The 27,911-nt window shown below is 36.9% G+C and overlaps 1 protein-coding gene across 1 annotated transcript in view; it reads right to left on the bottom strand.

Annotated features, from left to right (window-relative positions):
• Positions 1 to 27,911, bottom strand: part of ABCB5 (ATP binding cassette subfamily B member 5) — a 150,284-nt gene that overhangs the window by 88,273 nt on the left and 34,100 nt on the right. Inside the window, 7 exon segments of the mRNA XM_037837794.1 lie at positions 3,795 to 3,905; positions 4,219 to 4,332; positions 5,663 to 5,840; positions 5,921 to 6,042; positions 8,525 to 8,696; positions 8,782 to 8,973; positions 21,303 to 21,357. Of these exon segments, the coding sequence (XP_037693722.1) occupies positions 3,795 to 3,905; positions 4,219 to 4,332; positions 5,663 to 5,840; positions 5,921 to 6,042; positions 8,525 to 8,696; positions 8,782 to 8,973; positions 21,303 to 21,357 (944 nt within the window).

Below are 27,911 nucleotides of genomic sequence, written 5' to 3'. Positions count from 1 at the left end.
GGTCCCAACCTTCCTCTTTCAACCATACTCACAGTCATCTTTCTTCAGTGTACTTACATTGCTGTGCTACTATCTCCCAAAATTGTTTTCCAAACCTCTCATTCCTGTCTTTTCCTTTCTGTCTGCAGTGCTTCCTTTAGTGTTTCCTATAGAGCAGGTATCTTGTTTACAAACTCTGTCATTGTCTGTTTGTCTGAGAATATTTTAAGCTCTCCCTCATATTTGAAGGACAGTTTTGCCAGCTATAGGATTCTTGGTTGGTGATTTTTCTCTTTCAGTACCTTAAATATATCACCCTACTTCCTTCTTGCCTCCATGGTTTCTACTGAGAAATCTGCACATAGTCTTATCAAGCTTCCTTTGTATGTGACGGATCGCTTTTCTCTTGCTGCTTTCAGGATTCTCTCTTTAACGTTTGATAATCTGATTATTAAGTGCCTTGGCACAGGCCTATTCAGATTTATTCTGTTTGGGGTATGCTACACTTCTTGGATCTGTAATTTTATGTCTTTCATAAGAGATGGGAAATTTTCATTGATTATTTCCTCTCTTATTGCTTCTGCCCCTTTTCCCTTCTCTTCTTCTTCTGGGACACCAATGACACATACATTCTTGCTTTTCATTTTGTCCTTAAGTTCCTGGAGACGTTGCTCATATTTTTCCATTCTTCTCTATCTGTTCCTTTGTGTGTAGGCTTTCAGGTGCTTTGTTCACCAGTTCCTGAGTGTTTCTTCTCCCTCTTGAGATCTGTTCTTGTATGTTTCCATTGTGGCTTTCATCTCTTGTGTTGTGCCTTTCATTTCCATAGATTCTGCTAGTTGGTTTTTTGGACTTCCAATTTCTACCTTATGCCCGCCCAGTATTTTCATTACATGGTTCATCTCTTTTGCCATATCTTCCCTAAACTTTTTGAATTGACTTAGTATTAGTTGTTTCAATTCCTGTATCTCAGTTGAAGTATAAGTTTGTTCCTCTGACTGAGCCATAACTTTGTTTTTCTTAGTGTAGGTGGTAGTTTTCTGTTGTCTAGGCATGGTTTCCTTGGTTACCCCAATCAGGTTTTCCCAGACCAGAATGGGCTCCAGTCCCAGAAGGAAGAACTATTCACTATCTGGTTTCCTTGAGAGTGTGTCTTAGAAGATTGGAACACCCTGTGAGGCCTCAGGTCACTGTGCTTTTCCACCCAGCAGGTGGTGCCTGTCAGCCTGTAACTCCAGACTGGTGTAAGGAGGTGTGGCCTGTGGCTGTTTCCCCCTAGGCTCTGGGGTCTGGTTATGAATGGAAGGAGGGAGTAGAGCTGGGCCCCACCCCTTTCCTCTTAGGGAAGATAGACCCCCTAGAGAGAGGTCATTAGCATTTCAATGGTCTCTCTCTGCCTGTGCTATCTCCACCCTTGTCTGGGTCAGAACACTGGGAACTGAAAATGGCTGGGGCTTTCTTCACTGAGCTAAAACAGGGACAGAAAGTCCCCTTAAGGGCCAGTCTGTGGCCACCCTCTGGCTCTCCAAGGTCAGTCTTCCCCCAAAGCCTTTGTCTGCTTGTTGGAGATTTGTATCGAGCAGTCCACGCTTGTTAATTAAAACCCCAGGTGGAGCTCAGCTGAGCTGTATTCGCTTGCTCAGAGAGAGCTGCTCTCTAGCTCCAAGAGGCTTTGCAGCTTGGGCTGTGAGGGGAAGGGGCTCCTGGCTTGGATCTGAAGTTTTTACTTACAGATTTTGTGCTGCAATCTTAGGCACTCCTCCCAATTCAGGTTGGTGTCTGATGAGTGGATGGTCATGTTTGTCCACCCGCAGTTATTCTGTATTATTTACTAGTTGTTCCTGGTTGTTTATTAGCTGTTTCAGGGGGACAAACTAGCTTCCACTCCTCTCTATGCCAACATCTGAGATCTCTATTATATGGTTTTTGACTAACAGCTAGTGAAAGTTTTATCTTTTAATTTCAAATAGATAAACAAAATATTGCCAGATATCTTCTATTTAAGGAAGATCCTCCTCAGACTATATGTAATATTATTGCAAAGTATATTCCAAAGTTAAAACAACTGGCAAGACTCCTCAGTGCCTCTGTTGGATGAGGTTCCACAGTTAGAAACCCTCCCTCTCTAGTGTTGGCATGGGGGCATGTGAACTCATGGGAGTATGTGAAAATGGGGGAGAATTTTAAAAAGTTTTTTCAATGACTGGCGGGTTGCTAACAGTATTTAGGGTCCAGGAACCTTCAATATGAGATTAATTAATATTATCCTCTCCCAACCCAATGCCATAGCAATCCCATTGAGAAACTTTCGGTTATCTTTCCTTGCAACTCTAGGTATTCAACCCAAACTTGGGAATCTCCTCCTGGATTGGATTATCTCATTTTCATCCCACCATAGAAACTGGGGACTACTAGTAGAAGTACCTTCTCTCCCACTTGCATTTGACTTTGGAGTTGGTCTCTGTTCATTCCTTGGCAGAACTGTGTGCTTTATTTAAAGTTGAAGGATTTATTTTTTTATTTATTCTTCAGCTCAACAAAAAGGTTATGTTCCACTGTAACCCATAACATTTTTGAAATTTGCTCTATAGCTACTCATTGAATTATACATTGAAAGTTATCACCTTTCTGTATATATGTTACGTTTCACAATAAGGAAATAACTGAAACTGTGGAACTGTAACCCATAACATTCTTTGAAGTTTGCTCTCCAACTACTTGTGAAATTGCACTTTAAAAATGGTCACTTCTATGTATATATGTTATATTCCACAACAAAAAAATGAAACAAAGGTTATATTCCAAAATTTTATTTTAAAAATAGTTGCTTAAAACCCAGAAAGCACAACACAATATAATGACATATTTTGTGCTTAAGTTTACAGGAAGCAACCCAAAGGTAGATACAAAATGTAGTTTGAAATACTCTATGTTAACAAAAATGGTAGAAGATAAAGCTATTACAATAATGGTAATTAAATGGTAAAAAAATCAAGAAATTAAGAGAGTTTTGAAAAGACTTAAAAAAATCTTAGTTACAAAAAAAGAAGAAAGCAGGAGTAGGTAGATACATGTTTTTGGATGCAAATCCTGCAGGGGACACATGGACACTTTAAAAGGCATTAGAGGTTGATGACACCAGTAATTCTGTATATTTCATTTAAAAAAATCATGGTCTCCTTTTTCAATGAAAGAAACATGGGCTTTAGTAATAATTACCCTTTGCAATCTAAAGCAGTAACTACTTGAGACAGACACTTGCACAGGAACTTGTTAAAGGCTGAATGACAGAGGGAGGAGGGTAAATTCAAGCCAGAGAGCATAAAAGTGAGAAAGTACCTGAAGCACAATTACTGGTGTAGGAGAAGCCCTAGGATAGGGGAAGAGAAAGGCACAGCAGGTGCATGATTCCCCTGGGATAGAAACTAGGAGGTTAAAATGAAGTACCTATTTTGAGTGGGATAATGTCCAGGGACCACCAATAGTTGGCACCATGAATCTAAGACATTTTGCTGTGTTCCTAAATCTAGAGTGGAGGAATTCCATGGAGATGAAAACGCTTTACTCAGTTGAATATAGAAAAGAGGCTGCATAATATAGCTGGACTTCCAGAGTTATTTGTCCCTTACTGATCTCTCTCTCTCTCTCTCTATGTATCATCTGTCATCTATCATGTATCTATCTACCCTAGTTTCTAAGCAAAGTAGCCAAAATTTTGATTAAAATTATCCTAAATAGTCTCTTAAGAGGAGAATCTTGACCAGTAGAAGATAATATCAGAAAACGATGTAATTCTTAAATCTAATTTATCCTACCTTGATGGATGGTCTTGATGGATAACTGAAAGAAACATTTTTAAATTCCACAGTTCCTTTCATGTATTCAGGTTTATATCCAGTTGTTGAAAAGTTATCTATAGTGGGTTTCTTGGAAAAAGAGAAAGAATGTTATAAATCTGCAAAGGACTAAGCTGATACTCTCCATGTTCTTAAAAGAATTTAAAAATGGTTTTCTTTTGCAATGTTTTTCTTTTAAGCTTTAGAAGTGCATAGAGTTAGACATGAAGGTTACAATAAAACACAATCCCCTCGAGAAGAGTTAAAAGCAGTCCCTCTTTCCATAGCAAATTGGGACACACATTTTGCCCATCCTAACGTTTTAGTGAAATGAGTGTGCCTGTTCTTTGGTTCCTTTCTCTCTGTAATGGTAGATATCCCTCAAAGCAATTAGAGGTCTTACCTTATCAATAACCTGGAAAATGTTAAAGGCAGCTCCTCGGGCCGTAGTGAAGATCTCAAAGTAAGGGGCTACTGCTCCAATGCAATAGCTACTATGGATTACACTAAAGAAAACCTATAGGAACAAAAAATCATATTTACCATTCCATGGTTATAGAAGAGAAACAACCGAAAGGTATATAAACTTGGCTAAGGCTCATGGAGAGTTATTACAGAAATTAGGCGGGAAAAAATGGTAGATACTGCCACATATAAAGAAAACACATGTTAATCCAAGTATCTTTGGCTTTTCCCTAATGTGAAACTACTTTTGATTGTCCCATAATCTTATTGTTATCACCTGCTGGGAAGTGTGAGCAGGAAAATTCAGTGCCTGAGGAGGGCTGGCCAATGCAACCCTGATGGGGGAAGAGGTGAGTTGAGCTCTCCTCCTTGCTGGCCAACCCCCTAAGCTTCAAAGAGAAGAGTGTTTAGAGATAATGCATTACTTTGGTCCAAAGTTTTATGAAATCTTGTATTACTGGGCACCTGTCCTTTGTGGACAGAGACATCTCTGCAAACAGTCAAATAAGGAAATAACCCTGCAAGACAGATGCTACTATCATCATCTTACAGATGAGGAAGCTAAGGCTTGGAAAATCATTTGCTCACAGTCGTACATCAATTGAGGAGCAAGGATGTTCCCAGAATTAATACGCTCAAGTTTCATTTTATATGAAATATGTGAACAGCTTAAAGTCTTGACTATGAAAGTCTCAAATTCAAAAGATGAAGCTAGTTGAAAGGAGAGAAATTCATATAGAAAGTGAAGACCAAACAAGAAACTGAAATACCATATATAGAGCAGATCCTTCAGCTCAGCAAGACTATGTTTATTATCTAGAATTCATCTGCTTTTTGTTTGAACTTGAGAGGATGACCGAATAAATTATAATTTAATCAACCCCTAGGAGTTACAAAGACTCAAAATAAATTGTGATATTAGCTTTCTTTATGTAGTTTTCCTTTTTAATATTAGTATATGCTGAAAGGACAGAAGAAGGGTGGGAGAGTCCATTCTATAGAACACATCCTGAGGGAAGGTGTTTAAGGAAGGTGAATGTAGAGGGCCATTTGATCGCAGCAAGAATGAAAGGAAAATGTCTCACTGGAGACTGGTCTTTTTTACCTCTAGATTAAGAACACTCTTTCTCTCAGTAGAAAATTCAGTTATGATTCTTCTAATAGCACAATGCTTAGTACAAAGAAGGCACTAAGTAATGTTGCATGAATAAATTTTGTCAATTTATAACTATAATTTAAAGGCTTATACAAACATTTGAAGGACACACATTTTTGTTTACTAAAATATGTTCATCTTTGAATATACATCTGCATTCAAAGAATTTTTACTAACTCCAGGTAATTATCTAGGCCAGTTACCTTTGTTCTCAAACAAGACTTACAGCGAGAACAGTCCCGATAGTATAACCAGGTTCTCCACTAAGAATCATGGAGGTTCCATACCAAAAAGCAAGTCCATAGGTTCCATGCATAAAGAAGTACACAGCACCCAGAGACAATTTCGAAGCTATAGCCTTTTTTATGCCAACATCCTTTGCATCTTTTAGATTCTGTGTATACCTTAAAAAGACAGAATGCACTGTAATAACCCTTGGGAGAAATAAAACTAAACATATATTGTCACAGTTAAAAGGACAGACCTTTGAATTTCTTTCTCTTGGGCCCCAAAAGCTACAACTGTTCGGATCGATGACAATACTTCTGCTACAGCCCCAGCTTTGGAATAGGCACTTAATTCCTTACTGGTCAATGAGATGACCACCTGTAATAACCCACAACCACAGTTAACCAAAGAATGACCCTCAGGTAGTAACAATGCACAGGGCATTTAATTCTGGTAGAATTTAGAATAACAGAATTTTATTATTGGAAAGGTACTTAGATATCATAGCCCAACTTTGTCGGTTTGCAAATGAGGAAAACAATATCCAGACATATTAATGGACTTATTTAAAGACTCACAGCAGTGAAAGAGCTTAGTTTAACCTAACCCAGACTTTAAATCCCTACCTATTTTGCCGTCGACTAGCAGAGCTTCTGTTTTTCTCTCTGTAGTTTTAAAAACTTTTTCAGAAGATGGGTATCTATATTGGTACAAGTGGGAAAGACTTCATTTGGAGAAGGACATTAAGGACACAGTTCTTTTTAGGTGCACTCTTGAAATTAAAAAATCTGATTTGATTTGATTTGTTACTATGTAAAATGACTTCCACAGGATCAGGGCTGTAGCAGGGAGGGAAACATGATCCTGCATGTGTGTAGAGTGGGAACCCTGAAGCTACTCCTGCAAAATGCAGCCTAGCTTGTAAATGCTGTGTCTTCCAACACTAAGAGGTGATATTTCTCAGAAAGAGAGGAGAATATCAGTCTTGGTGGTTGTAGGCAGGTTTACATGATCTCTCAAGATCTGAAATCAGAATGTGCTTTGTGTGTGTGTGTGTACCATGTATCCCACTTACTAATCCTTCAAAGTTTAGTAATTAGTACAACAGTTTAATAACATGGAACAGCAGGAGCATTGCCTTCATAGCTATGTGTCTATAATCACTGTCTACTTCATATAACAAGTCTATCCATTTTCAAAATACGTTCCACATAATTGGAGCTGATTTCATGTAAGGCATGCTCAAAAAGCTGTTGAAGTCCAAAGGTAGCATATGCTGAGTAATACTCATTATTTTCTGAATTCACTCAATAAAGATAATTATTCCTATAATATATCACTGGAGAGGAAATAGCACCTAGCACAAAGCCATTTGCATAATAGGTATTTAATAAATGCTTGCCAAATTGAAAATAAGGCAACTAGAAACCATCCACTGTAGCATCTCTAGAGATTCGGATAACTTTTGAGTTTTCCTTGCTTCTTCTTCACAATCAGCTATTACAATAGCAGAATTTCTATTACCTTTTCACATTCTTTTTAAACTCCTAGTCCACCTCTCTTCACTGAGCAGTTAAGGCTCTGATCTTAGTAACTATTACCTATGGATAATCATCCTACTGAAGGGTTCCCTTTCAAATAACCTGGGGATGAAGATTTTTGACAAGGGTTACAAGATCAACTTTAGATGTCACTGTAAATAAAAATTTGTTGTCTAAATATCCAATACTATCGATAAGTAATTAGTCAACCATAGATTTATTTTTATTGCTAAAAATTCTTATTTGGTTGAATTTTTTATTGCCAGCAAATAAACTCTGAATTATTTTGACAAAGCATTCTGGATTTGATTCCCAAAAAGAAATTTAATTTTTGCAAAATTAAAAACGCCATTCCTCAAGAGTATACTGTGCCTCCAATACCAGCTCAACATCTCACATGGCCTTTGGTCATGCTGATGGCTTAGTCAGTCTCCCATTATTTACACCAAGACAAAAGGATTTTCCAGTGGCAATGGGAAGCAAGTTAATACTATTGTAGATACTCATTCTTAACTTCTTTTTCAGGTGACAAAATAAAAATATTTTTCCTTCTACTACAAGAGCTTCTCTGTTTTTTTCTGTGTATTTTTAAAGACTTTTAGAAGATGGTGTGTGCGTGTGTGTGTATAGATTAGGAAAGCCTTGATTGGAGAGGAATATTAGAGATATACTGACTGCCTTTGGACTTTACAAAGATCACTGGCCTCAAAACTAAGATGTAAATAAGATTACTACTTATAGTATACTCACAGTATAACAATGCTAAAAATGCTATTTAGTATATGCAAACACATAATTTGTTAAAAAAAAACTGAAACAGAGATTGACATAGTACATAAAAATAGACATTAGTAGACAATTAAAATGGAATTCAAAAACTCACAAAATTACAAACTTGAAATGGTGGATATAAAACAATGTTTCAAGTATTTACTGTTTTAGGATTTTTTCATTCTGTTCTACTTAGTAAAACAAATTGCAACACATTTATCCAGAAATTTGGAATATGTGACGCTCTCCCAGAAGCAACACCTGAAAGTTCAATATAATGCTTTATCCATGCTGTCATTTGAAACTGCATCAGGTTGCTGAATGAAGAGGAATGTTTCCTAATATTAGTAAGATGTTAGAAACAAACTGCATTTAGCCAACTGGAAGATAGAAAGGTGATTAATGGTGAACAAAAGTAAAAATATTTATGGTGTATCATCTCCCTTTGTATTTTGGTATATGGAAATTGAACAGAAATGCCTTTCTTAACAAACTCAGTAAGACACCCAGTTCATGCACTGCTTCCAGTCAACAATCATCCTGCCTACCCTAGAACACAGAGCTGCTGAAGCCATTATAAGAGGACAAGTGGACAGAGTCACCACGGTGAGTTTCCAGCCCTTTACCAAACCAATCACTAGGCCAACAGAAAAAGTAGACGTGTTTTGAAACAGCAGGGAAATCTTGTCTCCAATACCATCAGTGATTTTACTGATGTCACTGAAAGAACCAAATAAAAAATGGTAAGACATTTACAAGTCATACAGGAAAACAAAGTTGATGTACTACACAGCCATTGCCTTACTCAGTCATGCAAGTGTTAAGTTCACCAACGTTGCAGCCATCAAACCAGCTGATGTCCTGTGCCAAAACTGAATGAAAAAACTGTTTTTGAATTCTCTTAGTCTGCCGTGCTGCAGTGATAACCCAAAAAGAAATCTGCATGTAGCCAAAGACCAAGGCAGCCAGTCCTATTCCAACATAACACAGGGTCAACCTGAAAAGAAATCAGAGTAAAGGTTAGTGCAACTGGAGCACAATTTTTTTGCCCTTGTTACTATAAAAATGAAACCTATCATTCTATTTGACTGAGAGAATTTATTCAAGAATGTATAAAATAACTGAAACAAACCACCATGAGAAAGAATGAAGTACTGTGAATGTAATAATCTAGTTTTCTCTACTAAGACATCTAGAGAATATCTCTTACACCATTAGCAGAAATTAGTATTTTAAAACATATTCTCTGTTCCTATTTTCTTTCAGTATTTTTAATTATTTCACTTGAAAAAGTTACATTGAAGTAATTAAATTTCTACCTTCAAACAGGAGGGCAAAGAAAATGATAGTAGTCAAAAGCATTTCATAAAAGCTTTAAAAATAAAAATTAAACACTTACCATTTAATTAAAAATTTGACTTAAGGAATTTATCCTAAGGAAATATGCACAAGGATTAATCTATATGGATATTCACTGTAGCATTAGTAATAATACAGAAAAGCTGAAAACCATCTAAATATCTAATATTAGGAGACCAGATAAGAGTTATTTATTTAATAAATATTTATGGGGTTCCCAGTATATGTGAGGTTCTAGGGATACAGATATGAACAAAAAACTAAGACTCTATCCTTGAAGAGTACATATTCTGGTGGGAGAAGACAGACAATAAACAAATTAAAGACCATCAGACTGTTCTAAGCAGGAAATAAACAGGGTGACAAGTCACAGAATAACTGGTGGGGAAGTGTGGGTTGGGTGAGTTAGGGCAGATGGAAAGTTGCTTTGAGGAAGTGATGCTATAGATGGAATTCAAAAGCTGAAAAGGAGCCAAACATAAAAAAGAGCAAGAAGAGAAGAATTCCTGGGAGTGAGAGAAGAGCAAGTATAAAGGTTTGAGGCAGGACAAAGCTTAGTGTATTCCAGAAACAAAATAAACCCAAGGTGGAATGAAAGTATGAGGTTGGAGAATTGGGCATATATATCATAAGGCTTTGTCTATGATGCACTGTTCAGATTTTATCCGAAGAGAAATAGAAGACAGACCATCGGAGGTTTTAAACATAGGATGATCTTATCTGCTCAACTTTTTAAAAGGTTACCCTGGCTTCTCTGTTGAGAATGGATGGAGGGGACAATAGTGGGAGCAGCAGTTGAGTTCGGCGGCATTGCAATGGCCAAGGTGAGAAGAATGGAGACTTAGATGAGGGTGGTGGCCACCAACGTGCAAAGAAAAGGACAGATTTTAGATATATTTTGGAAAAGAACAAACAGGAATTGCCAACTGTCAGTAGGATGTGAGGAATGAAGGAAGGGAAGGAATCAAGGATAACTCCTTAGATTTTTTTTTTTTTTTTTTTTTAAGTTTTTTGTTGTCTTTTTTTTTTTTAATAAGAAATTTTATTTTGAGATAAACTTACAGGAACAGTTGCAAAAACAGTACGAATCCCATACATAGAACTCCAGCATACCCCGACCCCCCTCCCCTGATACCCCGATCCACCACCTTTAACATCCTGTCACACCACCATTTCTTTCTTTCTTTCCCTCCCTCCCTCCCTATCATCCATCATCTATTGCTCTGTCTTCTGAACATATGAGAGCTAGCTGCACACATCCTTGAAAAAACAATATAATTCACATAAACATTTCCCATGAACAAGAACATTCTTTTATGCAATCCCATTAAACGCAGCTAAGAAGTTTGATAAATTCAACCTTGATACAAAGCTTACGTTCTATATTTCCTTTTTTTTTTTTTTTTATTTGCTTAAGTCCCATCTGTGTCCCTTTGAGCCTCCTCTCCTCCATCCTCAGATCCCATCCAGGATCATCCTTGGCATTTAATTGTCATCTATTTAGACTGTCTTTTTTTCTTTTCAATTGTGGAAACATACATATAGCCTAAATCTTCCCATTCCAACCCCTCCCTAGCATTCCATTAGTGGGATTAATCACTTTTAGAATGTTGCAATGCTATCACCTTCCCACCATCCCTTTCTAGAAGTTTCCCTTCAACCCAAACAAAAATCCTACACTCATTTCTTAACTCCCCATTGCCCCTTCCCCCACTTCTCATCTCTATGGTCATATTCTCTGATACTTTCTTTGTGTTTACCATGGGGCTTAAATTTAACATCTTAAATCTATAACAATCTTGTTTTTCTTTGATACCAACTTAACTTCAACATGACACATAAACTATGTTCCTATACTCCCTCATTCCCCCACTTTTACGTAGTTCTTGTCAAAAGTTACATATTTTACATTGAGTCCAAAGCCACTGATTTATCATTACAGTTTATGTATTTTAGATCCTGTAGGAAGTAAATAGTGGAGTTACAAATCAAAAACACAGTAGTATTGGTATTTATATTTATCATGTGATCTTTAGTGGTACCCTTTATTTCTTCATGTAGTTTCAGTCAATTGTTTAGTGTCCCCTCCTTTCAGCCTGCTCAACTCCCTTTAGCATTTCTTATAGGATTGATCTACTGGTGGTGAAGTCCCTCAGCTTTTTTCTCTGTCAGTAGGGCTCCCTTTAGTATCTGAAGTAGGGCAGGTCTTTTATTAGCAAAATCTCTCAGCATTTGTTTGTCTGTGAAAAATTTAAGCTCTCCCTCAAATGTGAAGGAGAGTTTTGCTGGATAAAGTATTCTTGGTTGGAAATTTTTCTCTCTCAGAGTTTTAAATATGTCATGCCACTGCCTTCTCACCTCCATGGTGGCTGCTGAGTAGTCACTACTTAGTCTTATACTGTTTCCTTTGTATGTGGTGAATTGCTTTTCTCTTGCTGCTTTCAGAACTTGCTCCTTCTCTTCAGTATTTGAGAGTCTGATCAGAATATGTCTTGGAGTGGGTTTATTTGGATTTATTCTATTTGGAGTTCACTGGGCATTTATGCTTTGTGTATTTACAATGTGTAAAAGATTTGAGAAGTTTTCCCCAACAATTTCTTTGAATACTTTTTCTAGATCTTTACCCTTCTCTTCCCTTCTGGGACACCAATGAGTCTTAAATTTGGATGTTTTATTTTATCTATCATATCCCTGAGATCCATTTCAATTTTTTTAATTTTTTCTCCATTCTTTCTTTTGTTCTTTCATTTTCTGTTCTATGGTCCTTGAGGAGGCTGAGTTGTTGTTCAACTTCCTCTAATCTTGTATTATGAGTATCCAGAGTCTTTTTAATTTGGCCTACAGTTTCTTTTATTTCCATAAGATCTTCTATTTTTTTATTTACTCTTGTAATGTCTTCTTTATGCTCTTCTAGGGTCTTCTTTATGTCCTTTATATCCTGTGCCATGCTCTTCTTCATGTCCTTTATATCCTGAGCCATGCTCTTGTTGCCTGTCTGTAATTCTTTGATTAATTGTGCCACGTATTGTGTGTCTTCTGATCTTTTGGTTTGGGTGTTCTGGTTTGGGTTCTCCATATCGTCTGGTGTTATCATATGCTTTAAGATTTTCTGTTGTTTTTGGCCTCTTGGCATTTGCCCTAATTTGACAGTACTGCAGCTTGGTGGTGTACACTTTCTCTAACTAACCAGCAGATGGCATCCATGAGTCACCTATTCCCCTCAAGTCAGTTCTCTCCCACTTTGTCTTTGTGGTGTGTGAGGGTCTGATTCTTGTGGGGTCCAATTGGTGCACCAAGTTTGGGTGTGTTGCTGGTGCTGTCTGCCCTGAATGTGGGGCATGTGTCTGGGTGGTTAGGCAGGCAGGGCAGTTTTAATAATCAAACCTCCCAGGTGTTCCCAGAGATTTAATGCTGTTGCAGGAGCCTAAGCATTCATTTCAGTCTTTCCGCCGATTGTCTCTGCCACTGACCCACAAGTCCTTGGTATTCGCATAGGGTCCCTGGGATTTCCGAGCAGTTCCCCCTTCCCAGCTGTGTTTTTCCAGGACCTCTGCTGAGGGAGGTCCGTGCCATGTCACTAGTGTGCGCCGGCCCACTAGGGAAGCCCTGGGCTGCCGGGCCGTGCAGGGGCGCTCCCAGCCCGCTTCAAAGATGGTTGAATGAGATGCGTTAACTTCCCCCTTTCCACACAGCTCTGCCCTCCCAGTTCTGGGACAATCAGCCATGGGTGTATTAAAGGCCACTGTCCACGGCCAATATTGTGGCTTGTGTGTAGTGCTGCGGGAAAGATTCCCCGTCACACTGGGTTTCTTGGCATGGCTCTGGCCTGTGGGGCTGGCCCCGGGCAGGAGCGTTCCCTACCCGCGGTTTTTTTCTCCTTTTGGCTTCCCTCTGCTCCTCTGGTCTCGAGACAATCAGCAGCGGGTATGGGAAGGGGTATCCTCCATGCCAGACACTGAGGCATTAGCCCAGCCCGCTCCCACTGTGCTTCACTGCGCGACTCTCCCCGTTGTATCTGCAGCCACTCCCAGGCTTTTTTTTTTTAAAGAACTAGTTTGTTTCCAAACGCCAGCCCACCATTTCCCCACACTGTAGTGCAGCCGCGGGACTTTTAGCTGACTCACTCACTCGTTTCAGAATGCAGGCTTCTGGTTTCACCAAATGCATGTTCCCTGTGGATTTAGCAGACCTTGTCCGGCTGGTGCATTGCTGGCAGTGGTGTTCTGGGTCACTTTCTGGTTTTTATCCAGTATTTTTCACGGAGATGTTTTTTTGCCCTGTCTCACCTAGCTGCCATCTTAGGTTCTTCTGAGATTTTTCCTTAATATAGAAAAATGTATACTTACATTCCCAAGAGCAATACAGATTTTTTAACAAAACCACATGTGGGAAAACTATTGAATTACGTTTCAAATACAACTGGTGAGAAGAGCAGTATCACATATAGATATTTTTAAAACATGCAGCATATCAACAAAGGGGCTTCTGTAGTAATACTCAACTTTTTGTTACCAGCCATTGTAATATGATTAGAATTAGGAAACAATGATTTAAGCATTTTACATCTTTAAATGTTCTCATATGTATACATTTCACTGTTTTAGCTATATTTTAGTAATTTTGTTTGGGGGTTTGGGTGGACACAGAAAGAAACATAACTGATTCCTATGTAAATTATGGCAAATCAGCTCCCAGTTAAGAGTTTTCATGAGGAATTGATTCATAATTTTATAAAGGAGATGCCTGTTTGTATATGGGTGTGTATGTATATATGTGTATATGTGTGTGTATGTGTGTATATATGAATTTAGTAGTTATTTCTGGTTTCCTATCAGGTATCCAGTCTCCCCATTTCCCTTCCCTAACAGTATTTCTAACATTTGGGCATCTACCCTAGTCCATGTAACCGAGGTGATTTTGGGGAAAGCTGATCACACCCACAGAAGCAGGCCATGTTTTGCTGGTGTAATCATAGCCTATTGTTCCCAGAAAGCTATATACCAACATATTCCTGGTTCAACAGTAGATAAGCACAGTATTTGGGTATATTGCTATTACAAATAGGACATTATTCCCTGGATGTAAACCTTTATTATATTATTGCTCTCTAAGAAAACTGGAGACTAATATCATTTCTCCTTCAAAGTATCACAAAAGGAACATGTCTAACTAGAAATTCAGACATTGTATGGACACACCAAACAGCCCTAAGCTCTGTTCTCATTTATCTCAAAAAGGTGAAAGCATCCCTGAGGTTTCCCCTGACCATAACCCAAGATCTTCTTGAAGATGTAAAGGTAAAATTGTCCTCCCTATATTAAAATAGTAGGAAAGATTTGCACACATGTCAAAGATGGAATGCTCTAGTTCTAACTGCATTCAGCTATTAAAGACCCCGTTTCCTTTCTGTCTTAGAAAAATTAATCATCTTCATAAAGACAAAAATGTTTATTTCTAAAAACAATTCCACATTTTCATTTTCTTTTATGAACAAAAACACCACTAATTGTCTAACAGGATGAAGAAAATTGAGCCTAATTATGTCTTGTCTAGATATTCACAGACTATTTCACACCATGATCAAAAAGTGGTGTTTTTTTTCCCATGAGGAATCAAGAGATCTATATCTCTTATAGTTCAAACTCTAAAATTAGCATATATAATATACTGCAGTTTAATAAAGGTCTTGTGGGAGGGATGGGTAAAATAGTGGCGCAGTTTCCATTCCCTAAATCAAGTGAATGGTCTATTTAATTTACAGTCTGTATTAGAACTTACAATCTGCAAATTCTAATTTAGTATTCAGTATGTGGTCTTGCCATTCAAAAGAGTTAGCAACTATAATAGCTGTTCAAAAGGAGCAGTAATTTTTATATTTTGGCTTATTAGATATTACAAAAATCACAAAAGTGCAATAAAATTTGTGTTTCTAATAAATGAAAATCTAAGTTTATGACTATGCATCACATAGAATTACTTCATAATATTTATGTTTGAAGTAAAGTTTTTAAATACAATACCTATATGTTTTTCATGTGCTAATACTTTTCCTTGCCAATTTCACATCTGCATAAATCCTAAAATCATTCTTTAATAAATACAAAAAAAGTTAAATGCTTATGAAACTTAGACTAATATATTAACACTCAATAAAACCCACCCAGATTTTCAGTTTAACTCATCCAGTTACTGCAAAGATCTTTACAGAGTGGATCTGATAGTATACAAAAGTACATCACTGCCCTCTGATGGTACCAGTATTATAATCATTTTAAGTTGAGTAAAATATTTTAAAAAAACCCAACAACCTTCAGTATAATGTGAAACACAGTATAATTTTATAAGCTACAGTGATAAAAATTCAACGACTGTCTACAAATATTCAATACTTGGTAAGTTACAAAAATTCACAGTTCTTCACATGCGCCCTTTAAATGACTTTTCAAGGTTTTCCTGGGTGATCAGTTTAAAGGCACTAAATATCTATAAGTTTAAGCAAAAGTCTTCAAATATAATAAAATAAAGACAGATACATGGCTAAATAGCATAACTATAAATGGCTAGATACTTTTATAAAGGAGAGAAAATATAATTGCACATTTTAATATTACAAATGTATGCAGAGTATTTACATGCAGATGTATATATATTCACTATTTAGGTCCATGCTTTAACTGCTAAAAAATGGCACATACTCATTGCCTGCAGCAAATGTAGGAAAATAAGAATTTAATGAAAGGTCTGGGCATTTTCTAAGTTTGAAAATCCAAAGTATTTGCAATATTTTCTATACAGATTTAGTACTGTATTTAAGACACTAAAATTAGTCTGAGTCTTCTTTAATTCAAAGAGAAGAAATTAAATTGAGAAGGTCCACTTGATTGCAGATATTAAAGTTTTTGGCAGTAGGCTTTTTTTTTTAAAAAAAAAAACAAGAACACAAATTTACTATCTTACAATTCTGGCACAGACCTCACCCGGCTAAAATCAAGGTGTCAGCAGAGCTGTGTTACTTTTTGGAAGCTGTAGGGGAGAATTCATTTTCTTGTTTGTTCCAGCTTCTAGAGTAGGCTGTCTGCCTTCCTTGGCTCAGGGCCCCCATCCTCCATCTTCAAAGCCAGCAATGGAGGGCCAAATATTTCTCACACTGCATCATTCTCACCTCCTCTTGGCAGTAGACTCTCACTCAAGTTGTGCTTTATGCAACTGTCCAAGTCCACTTCTGGTGGGGGTCCAAATGTAGACGTAGCGATTTTTTTTTCTAATTTTTCCTTTTTCTTTCTCTTTTCTTCCACATATAAAATGCCCCGAGACGAAGCCTCCCTCTGTCTTCTCTAGGCAGCTTCTGCAAATTTTTCTCTTCCGGGTCCAGCGAGGGAGGCTCAGCCTCCCCTGGGCAGGGAAAACAGCCCCACTGAGACAGCGGCTAAGGGTTACAGTCAGGCCCTTTACCGGGCCGCCCGCAGGCGGCGCTAACTGCGGGGCCAGAGGCGCGTCCAACTCCTCAGGTTTTGACTTGAGCAGCCAGTGAATGCAGTGCCAGCTACTGTTGTGCACTGGGAGAGGAACAGATTTGCAGGAGATAACAAGAGTTCTGTTTTAGACATGTTAAGTGTGAGCTGCCCATTAAGTGTTTAAACAGAGATCAAGACGTTGAAAATTAGAGTCAAGCCCTGGAGAGTGGCATACGCTAAACATGTAAATTTCAAACTTACTAACTTACATGTGGTAATTAAAACAGAGACTGGCTGCTGGCTGCGATCACCCAGAGGGAGGGGGAGGGAGGGGGGGAGAGAGAGAGAGAGAGAGAGAGAGAGAGAGAGAGAGAGAGAGAGAGAGAGAGAGAGAGAGAGAGAGAGAGAGAGAGAAACAGAGACAGAGAGAGAGAGAAACAGAGACAGAGAGGATAGAGTGTAGTGTAGGTAATGTAGAGAAGAGGTCCAAGGACTGAGTTCAGGGACTGTCAAACACAAGGAGTTTGGGATGAGGAAGAAAAGCCTGTAATGAAAGTTGAGAAGGAGTGACTAATGAGGTAGTTAAAAAGCTAGAGTCTGATATCAAGGAAAACATGAGAGGAAAATAATTTCTAATAGGAGGGATTGCTTAAAGACAGGATAGACCACCACAGGTTCATTGAAATTTTATTAATGCTGTGGGAAAAATGTTTGCAATATTTTAAGAGGAAATAAAATCAAACGAAAAAAAATTCAAGGCTTGTTTACTGAAAACTACAAGACAGTCTTGAAGGAAATTAAAGAAGATCTGAATAAATGGAAAGGCAATCTATGTTCATGGACAGGAAGACTCAATATTGAAAGATGGCAATTCTCCCCCAACTCATCTACAGAGTCAATGCAATCCCTGTCAAAATTCTAGCAGTTTTTTTTTTTTTGCAGAAATTGACAAGATTATCTGAAAATTTACATAGAAATGCAAAACATTCAGAATGGCCAAAACAATGTTTAAAAAGAACAAGGTTGGAGGACTCACACTTCCTGATATTATTATATTTTACTATAAAGCTACAGTAATCAAGGCAGTATGGTACTGGCATAAAGATAGAAATACCAATAATAATAGAATTGAGAGTCCATAATACATTTATAGGAAATTGATTTTTGAAAAAGGTGTCAAGGTAACTAGATGGAGAAAGGATAGATTTTTCAATAAATGGTGCTGGAAAAACTAGATATATACACTCAAAAACAAACAAACAAACAAACAAACAAAAGAGATGAATTCAGACCCTTACCTCACATCATTCACAGAAATTAACTCAATATTGATAATAGACCTAAATGTAAAACTTAAAAATTTGAAAATTGAAGAAGAAAATGTAGGAGAATCTTTACTATCTTGGGTTAGGCAAAGAATTCTTAAATCCAAAAGTACAACCCATAAAAGAAGAACTTGATAAACTGAACTTCATAAAAACTTAAAACTTTTGTGTTTCAAAAGAAAAAATTAAAAAAAAATGAAAAGACTAGTCATAGATTGGGAAAAAATGTGTGCCAATCATAAATCTGACAAAGGACTTGTATCCAGAATTTATAATGAATTTATTTCTTTTTCTTTTTTTTATTGTGAACTTTAACATATAATGAATTTTTAAAACTCAATAAGAAGACAAACAGCACAATTTAAACATAGGCAAAATATTTGAATATACACTTCACCAAAGAAAATAAATGAATATCTAAAAATTAGTATATATGAAAAATTTTCATAACATTAGTACTAGTGAAATGCAAATTAAAACCACAATATGCTACCACTTCATATCTATAAGAGCGCCTATAATAAACCAAAAAAGACAAAAATTAACAAGTGTTGGCAAAGATGTGGACAAACTGGAACCCTCCTACACTACTAGTAGGAAAATAAAATGGTATATCCACTTTGGAAAACAATATGTCAGTGTCTTAAACAGGTAATCGTAAACTTACCATATGATCTAGCAACTCCACTTCTATATATCTCCCCAAGAGAAATAAAAACATATCTCCACACAAAAACTTGTAGATCAATGCAGAAACATTATTCATAAATAGTCAAACCACAGAAACAATCCATATGTTCATTAACAGGTAAACAGTTAAAAAAAAAAGTGACATATCCTTGCAATGGATTACTAATAAATAACAAAGAGGAATAAACTACTGATACATGTTATAACATGGGTGAACCTCAAAACCATTATGCTAAATAAAAGAAGGCAAGTGTTTCCATGTATATGCAGTGTCCAGCAAATGTAAATCTTTAGAGACAGAAAGCTAATTAATAATTGCCTGGGGCTGGTGGTTGGATTGAGGATTAACTGCAAGTGAGGGGTCTGCAGAATGATGAAAGTGTTCTAAATATGTATTGTGGTGATGGTTTCATAATTCTGTAAATTTACTAAAAAGCATTGAATTGGACACTTAAAACTGGTGAGTTTTATAATAAGTAAATTATACATCAATAAAGCTGTTAAAAATCATATGAGCAGAAAATCCCAATTATATTAAAATAATATATATACACCATACATATAAAAGGCTGTACTAATGTAAACCAAAATGAGTATTTATTTTCCCTTAGTAGTGGGATTATAAGTTATTTAATTTTCTTCTTAATTAGTTTTTATTTTTACATTTTCTACAATGAAAACATTACATATTTAATCATAAAGGGTAATTAAAAATAATTTTTATAACAGCACTGTCATTTTTAAAAGACTATTCTTTAAAAATAAATTATGAAACAGCATGCCCAATTTATGCCACATGGAAGAACCATACTTATAAACACCTCATTTATCTAGTAATCAGACTCCTGGACCAAGGAGAAGAAACCCTAGTAGTCTCAAAGCCCAGGCAATTTATTTTGCATCACAGAACTAAATTGTCCTCAGGCCTAAGCCTTCTGATTGAAAACTGCATGCAAATTAAGATTGATTTGAATGCTCCATTTATTGACATTTACTGTGGGTTAAGCATTACACCAGGCCCTTTACATATCTAAATATCATCTAATGCCTAGAACTCCTGTATGTGTAAGTATTAACATGCTATTCTACAGATGAAGAAACTGAAGCTTATAGCAGTTAGTTACCCAATGACTTCTATAGTAACAAAGTAGCAGAGCTCAAGATTTGAATCTCAAATCTTTGATCTGAATCACTTTGGCAATAAGTCTGAGGAAAAAGAGTGGTCAAACTGCAGACCTATCCTTCCTCTTGGCGACTGACAATACACATGGACATATTAAAAAATACAAAAAGGGATGATCCAAAAAAATCCAAAAAAGGACCAACTGACCATAGGTACATCCCTGTACTTTTGTTAATGAATCACCTATTAACAACCCTTAATTCCAGTGTACACAATTTGGGAATGATACCAGGCTACAACTTGAAGCAGAAAAAATTGCTCTGATCTGATCTTTTCCCTGAATAACAGAAACTCTATTTTATTTGGAGGGGCCATTTTTAGATATAATTGGAATTGTTGTAAGTGGAACTTCTGGCAAGGCCGATTGAAGGAGCTGATTCAGCTAGGACTGCATCTCTTTTTAACTGTCTTTTCTTCCTTCAAGCAGCAGGCACTAGCCACATGTGGTACTGAGCACTTGAAATGTGGCTGAGAATGAGGAAATGAATTTTTAATTAAATTTAAATTTAGCCACATTTGACTATGGCTAATGTACTGGACTACTGCAGGTCAAGAATTATATATAGTCTAGGAGGCGTCACAACAATGTGATGGGGGACCCTGTGGCTGTGCAATATGGAGGAAAAGAGTGGGGGATCCCTTAGTGTCTATAAGCCAAGACATGAGCATCTTAGTGAGATACACTGAAATCCAGTGAATATGTGCAGTAAAGTAATATCTATCTAAGTAACAAACTCAGCACATATGACAGAATCCATATATGGTTTACTGCATAAAATTATTAAAACAGAATGCTCTTTTAAATTTCTTATTATTCAGACTTTGCACTTTTTAGTCTGACTCAATCTTTACTATATTAGCCTGAATAGTCAGTCTTCAAATTTAGTCTGAATAAAATTTACAATATTTCTTTCTTGCACAAAACTTTTTGGTTTTTAAGGTTTATATAAATGGCATTTTCTATAAGGTTTGGAAGGAAAATAATTTGGAAAAACAAGGGAAAAACTAGCTCCTTATCTTTAGGAATATATCTTCAGTTCTAGTGGGAAAAATTGGTATAAAATACTCCCACAATTTTTCTATTAATGACAACTTTGCAAATGTAAGTCAAAACATATGAACATACAATCCTTTCAAACAGAAGAAAAATTATGGAATAAATATATTTAATATACTAAATGAAAGAGGAGGAAATGTTTGCTTTAATCTCTCATATGTAATATTCAGGTCAGACAGAAATTTCAGTTTTTTTCTTTTAAAGTATTCAATCAAGTGCCATACAAAAGCCTGATGTTAACACTACATTTGGACTTACACAATCAAACCTTCATTCAGCTTCTCTTGAGACTCAGTACAGTTCTGATAATTTGCTGTAAAAAAATTTAAAATTAAAAAGGAAATTAATTTATAACTGGCCATACTGTTTCATACGTAGCACTCTAAGCCAAATGAAGTATATTCTCAAGAAAATGTACTTCATGCCAACCCACAGGCTTATGATCATCTTGTTTTCTATTCTTTAACCTCAAATTTGAAATACTTATCTCTGCTCTCAAGCAATTTTTTTCCCATACAATACGAAAAAATACAACAAAATATTAAACATGTAGCTAATTCCTGGAACAAATTCTTCAGGACATCTCTGATTTCAGGCAACAGTCAGGTAAGTAATAATGAAAGAATTCCCCCTTTCCACCTGAAAGTATGCATTTAGAATTCAGTTTGAAACACCTCAGGGAATAATTTAGAAAATCTGAGAAAAGGCAAGAATACATAGTGAACACTTGAGGTAAGATGGCAGAGCAAGGAGTTTCAAAACACAGTTTGCCCTCCAGGGCAGCTAACAAACAGCCAGAAACTGTCTGAAACAACTGTTCAGGGGCTCTGGAGACCGAAGAACATTGTACACCATCCAGGGAAGATCAAGAAGAAGAGACTGATAACCTGCAGTGAAGAGCTGTGAGTAAAACTCTTGACACTACAGAGGCTGGTGCCAATCACCCACTCTCATGGCAGACCACCCCAGGATCCAGTCCCTGACTGGAAATAAAAGTCCTCTTCCCTAAGAACAGGGGTTGGGGCATGGCCAAGTACTGATCACGGCTTCTGATTAGTGAATTTAGAACACTGGGTCCTGCCTCTTAGGGCAGCTACAGTTTCAACCTCCCCAGGACTAGCAGCGGTGATTCAGAGACATGGTGCCTTCTTAGGGTTGCAGGGAACAGTCTGCTAAACGGTGGCTATTCCCCCAAAAAAGGGGAGGGGGCATGGCCCAACACTGTTTGAGGCTTTTGTTTAGTGAATTCAGATTGCTGGGTCCAGGCTCTGTCCTACAGTTTCAACACGTCTGGACAAAAGCAGCTGACAGCCTCTGTTTCGACCCTGCCCCCAACAGTGGCAGAGTTGGTCAAGACTTAAAGGCACAGTGTCACCTTAGGACTGCAGGGAATAGTTTGCTGAAGAATGCGATCTGCTGGGCAAGCCAGAAAAGCACAGATTCAGGGAACTATCAAAGAGAAATTTGGTGTCCTTCAGGTCTCCTCCTGAAGGAATTTTGGAACTGATCTATGCTGCCTTCATGGGTCCTTGGCCCTGTTTTGACTCAGAAATACTGACTTGGGAAAGTCCTGTGCAGTGAACCTCTTTCCAGAATTTGCCCTCCTGGTAAAAACAATTAGAGACAACGAAAGGAGTGTTAATCTGTGGAGGCAAATTAAAAAAAACAAACAAAACAGATCAACATTCTCTGAGAAGGAACAGGGGAAAGAAAACTTTATCCAGGGGGTGAAATAACTGCACAGACAGTGCAATCTCAAAAATTGTACTGAATATTCAGGGCAAGAATCAGATGAATAAGAGGTGAAAAAATATGAGCAGTTAAACATGAGATATTCTAAAGGTCTATGATAAGTTGAACCAAGTGTCAAAGAAGAGCTATAGCACCAAGCCAATCAACAAGAAAACCCAAGGTAAGAGGGAGAAACTGATCTCCAGAATAAACTCATTAAGAAAATCAGATGCCTAAAGAGACCAGCAAAAAATTACAAGCCTACTAAGAAACAGGAAGATATGGCCCAGTCAAAGGAATGAATTAAAACTTCAGAGGAGACACAGAATTTGGAATAACAAATCAAAGAAGTTCAAATAAATCTCCTAAATAAATTCAAGGAGATGAAGGAAAATATGGCTAAAGAGATAAAGGATATTAAGAAGACACTGTGTGAGCACAAAGAAGAATTTGAAAACAGAAACAGAAACAAGAGAAATGATGGGAATGAAAGACACTATTGAAGAGATTAAAAATACACTGGAGGCATACAAGAGAAGATATGAACAGGCAGAAGAAAGAATCAGTGAATTAGAAGACAAGGCAGTTGAAATCTTACAGACAGACAGAAAGATAGGGAAAAGAAGGGGAAAAATTGAGCAGAGTCTCAGAGATTAGAATGACAGCACAAAGAGCACAAACATACACATCATGGATATCCCAGAAGAAGAAGAGAAGGGAAAGGGTAAGAAGGAATGGACAAAAATTTCCCAACTCTTTTTGAGGATAAAAATATACATGTTCAAGAAGCGCAATGTACTCCAAACAGAATAAATCCTAATACACCTACTTTGAGACATATACTAATCAGAATGTCAAAGGCCAAAGATAAAAAGAGAATCCTGAAAACAGCAAGAGAAAAGAGATTTGTCATATATAAGGGAAATGCAATAAGGCCAAGTGCTTATTTCTCATCAGAAACTGTGGAGGCGAGAAACCATGGAGACAGTGGTATAAAATTTTTAAGGTACTGAAATAGAAAAACTGCCAGCCCCAGATACTTTATCTGGCAAAACCGTCTTTCAAAAATGAGGGAGAGATTAAAATATTCACAGATAAACAGAAACTGAGAGAGTTCATCAATAAAAGACCAGCCCTACAAGAAATACTAAAGGGAGTTCTACAGGCTGAAAGGAAAAGACAGGAGAGAGAGGCTTGGAAGAGAGTGTAGAAATGAAGATTATGAGTAAGGATAACTAAAAGGGTAAAAAGAGAGACAAAAATAAGATATGACATATAAAAATGAAAGGATAAAATGGCTGTAGTAAGTTCTGCCTTTACAGTAATAACATTGAATGTTAATGGATTAAACTTTCCAATCAAAACATACATATTGGCAGAATGGATAAAAAAAGTATAATCCATCTATATGCTGTCTACAAGAAATTCACCATAGACCCAAGAACACAAATAGGTTGAAGGTGAGTGGCTAGAAAAAGATATTCCATGTAAACAGTAACCAAAAAAGGCTTGGGGTAGCTATACTAACATTGGACAAAATAGACTTTAAGATAAAAGCTGTTGTAAAAGACAAAGAAAGGCACTATATATTAATAAAAGGGACAATCCACCAAGAGGAAATAACAATCAAAAATATTTATGAATCTAACCATGATTCCCCAAAATACATAAGGCAAACACTGGCAAAACTGAAGGGAGAAAAAGACATCTCTACAATAATATTTGGAGACTTCAATACATCACTCTCATCAACAGATAGAAAATCTACACAGAAGATCAATAAGGAAACAGAGCACATGAGTAATACAATAAATGAACTAGACCTAACAGATATATACAGAACATTGAACCCCAAAAAGCAGGATATACATTCTTGTCAAGTGCTCATGGATCATTTTCCAGGATAGGCCACATATTGGGTTACAAAACAAGCCCCATAAATTTAAAAAGATTGAAATTATACAAAACACTCTCTCTGACTATAATGGAATGAAGCTAGAAATCAATAGCAGGTGGAGAATTGGAGGTTAAACAACACACTCTTAAACAATCAGTTGGTCAAAGAAATTACAAGAGAAATCAGTAAATGTCTAGAGACAAATGAAAATGAGTACATAACATATCAAAACTTGTGGGACGCAGCATTCAGAAATGAGAGGGAGGACAGTACTACTGACCCCACAGAAATAAAAAGGATCATAAGAGGACACTATGAACAACTGTATACCAACAAACTAGACAACTTAGATGAAATGGACAAATTCCTAGAAACACACGAACAACCTACGCTGACATTAGAAGATACAGAAGACCATAACAGACCAATTACAAGCAAAGAGATTGAATTAGTCATCACAAACCTCCCCCAAAAGGAAAGCCCAGGACCAGATAGCTTCACAGGTGAATTCTACCAATAGTTCCAAAAAGAATTAATACAAATCCTCTCAAAGTCTTCCAAAAATTTGAAGAGGAGAGAATGCTACTCAACACAGTCTGTGAAGCCACCATCGCCCTAATACAAAATCCAGACAAAGATACTAGAGGAAAGAAAATTACAGACCAATTTCTCTAATGAATACACATGCAAAAATCCTCAACAAAATACTTGCAAATTGAATCCAACAGCACATTAAAAGACTTATATGTACACCATGATCAAGTGGGTTTTATCCCAGGTGTGCAAGGGTGGTTCAACATCAGAAAATCAATTAATGTAATAAACCATAGGAACAAACCAAAGGGGAAAAACCACAGGATCATCTCGATTTACAAAGAAAAGGCATTTGACAAATCCAGCATCCTTTCTTGATAAAAACACAGCAAAATAGGAATAGAAGGAAACTTCCTCAACATGATAAAGGGTGTATATGAAAAACCCACAGCTAACATCATACTCAATGGTGAAAGACTGAAAACTTTCCCTCTAAGATCTGTAACAAGACAAGGATGCCCACTGCCACCACTGTTATTCAACACTGTACTGGAAGTTCTAGCCAGATTTGTTAGGCAAGAAAAAGAAAATAGAAGGTAGAAATAGAAATAGAAATAGAAATGGAAGAAGTAAAACTTTTATTATTTGCAGATGACATGATCCTATGTAAAGAAAGTCCTGAAAAACTACAACAAAGCTACTAGAGCTAATAAAGGAATTCAGCAAAGTAGTGGGGTACAAGATCACATGCAAAAATCAGTAGTGTTTCTATATATTCTAAAGAGTTATCTGAGGAGAAAGTTAAGAAAAAAATTCCATTCATAATAGCAACTAAAAGAATCAAGTACCTAGGAATAAATTTACCAAGGATGTAAAGGACCTGTACACAGAAAACTATAAAACATTGCTAAAAGAAATCAAACAAGACCTAAATAAATGGAAGAACATTCTGTGTTCATTTAGATTGGAAGACTAAATATTGTAAAGAAGTCAATTCTACCCAAATTAATTTATAGATTCAAAGCAATCCCAATCAAAATTCGAACAGCCTACTTTTCAGAAATGGAAAAGTAAATCATCAAATTTATTTGGAAGGGATAGGGGCCCTGAATAAACAAAACCATCTCGAAAAAGAATGAAGTTGGAGGACTAATACTTCCTGACTTTAAAGCATGTTTACAAAACCACAGTGGTCAAATAGCATGGTATTTGCATAAAGATATATTAACCAATGGGATCAAATTGAGAGTTCAGAAATAGAACTTCACATCTCTGGCCAACTGTTTTTTTTTTTATAGTTTTTTTTTTTAAATTCAGTTTTATTGAGTTATATTCGCATATCATACAATTATCCATGGTGTACAATCAACTGTTCACAGTACCATCTTACAGTTGTGCATTCATCACCCCAATCTATTTTTGAACATTTTCCTTATACCAGAAACAATCAGAATAAGAATAAAAAGTAAAAATAAAAAAAAAAGAACACCAAAATCACCCCCCCCATCCCACCATATTTTTCATTTAGGTTTTGTCCCTATTTTTCTACTCATCCATCCATACACTGGATAAAGGGAGTGCAATCCACAAGATTTTCACAGTCACACTGTCACCCCTTGTAAGCTACATTGTTATACAGTCGTCTTCAAGAGTCAAGGCTACTGGATTGGAGTTTGGTAGTTTCAGGTATTTACTTCCAGCTATCCCAATACATTAAAACCTAAAAAGTGTTATCTATATAGTGCGTAAGAATGTCCAACAGAGTGACCTCTCCACTCCATTTGAAACCTCTCAGCCACTGAAGCTTTATTTTGTTTCATTTTGCGTCCCTCTTCTGGTCAAGAAGATGTTCTCAATCCCATGATACTGGATCCAGATTCATCCCCAGGAGTCATGTCCTGCGTTGCCAGGGAGATTTACACCCCTGGGAGTCAGGTCCCACGTAGTGGGGAGGGCAGCGAGATCACCCACAAAGGTGGCTTAGTTAGAGAGAGAGAGGGCCACATTTGAGCAACAAAAAGGGACTCGGGGGAGACTCTTAGGCACAATTATAAGAAGATTTAGCCTCTCCTTGCAGCAAAAAGCTTCACTAGGGCCATCTCCAAGACAGAGGGCTCAGCACATCAAGCTGTCAGTCCCCAATGTTTGTGAGAACATCAGCAGCAATCCAGGTTGGGGAAGTCCAACACTTCTGCATCCTCCCCCAGCTCTTCAGGGGGGCCCCGAATATTTTTTTTTATTCTCCACCCAAATTACTTTAGGATGTGTTGCTATTTCATTCTAATCTATACAGACCTACTATAGGTCACTTCCTATTCAAAGTTCCATGTAATCGTAGTGGTTGAACAAACTGACTGTAGAAGTTATATTGTGTAGAAAATATAGATCCTATACCAAATAAACATCTCTTCCCTTGGTCTCACATGGAAGTTGAAGTTTTAACACACAGTCAGTTTCAACCTTTACCCTTAGGCCCGAATTGTTCTAGTCTTAACCAGATCTTCTTTATTCATATCTCTAATTGAAGTCTGTGGCCAACTGATTTTTGACAAGGTTGCCAAATCCACTCAAGTGGCACAGGACAGTCTCTTCAACAAATGGTGCTGGGATAACTGGATAATCATATGCAAAAGAATGAAAGAGGACCCCTATTTCACACCTTATACAAAATATAATTCAAAATACAACAAAGACATAAATATAAG

The sequence above is a fragment of the Choloepus didactylus genome, chromosome 5 (assembly GCF_015220235.1).
Source record: "Choloepus didactylus isolate mChoDid1 chromosome 5, mChoDid1.pri, whole genome shotgun sequence".
Classification (NCBI taxonomy): Eukaryota; Metazoa; Chordata; class Mammalia; order Pilosa; family Megalonychidae; genus Choloepus; species Choloepus didactylus.
This window is presented reverse-complemented; position numbering and strand designations above follow the sequence as displayed.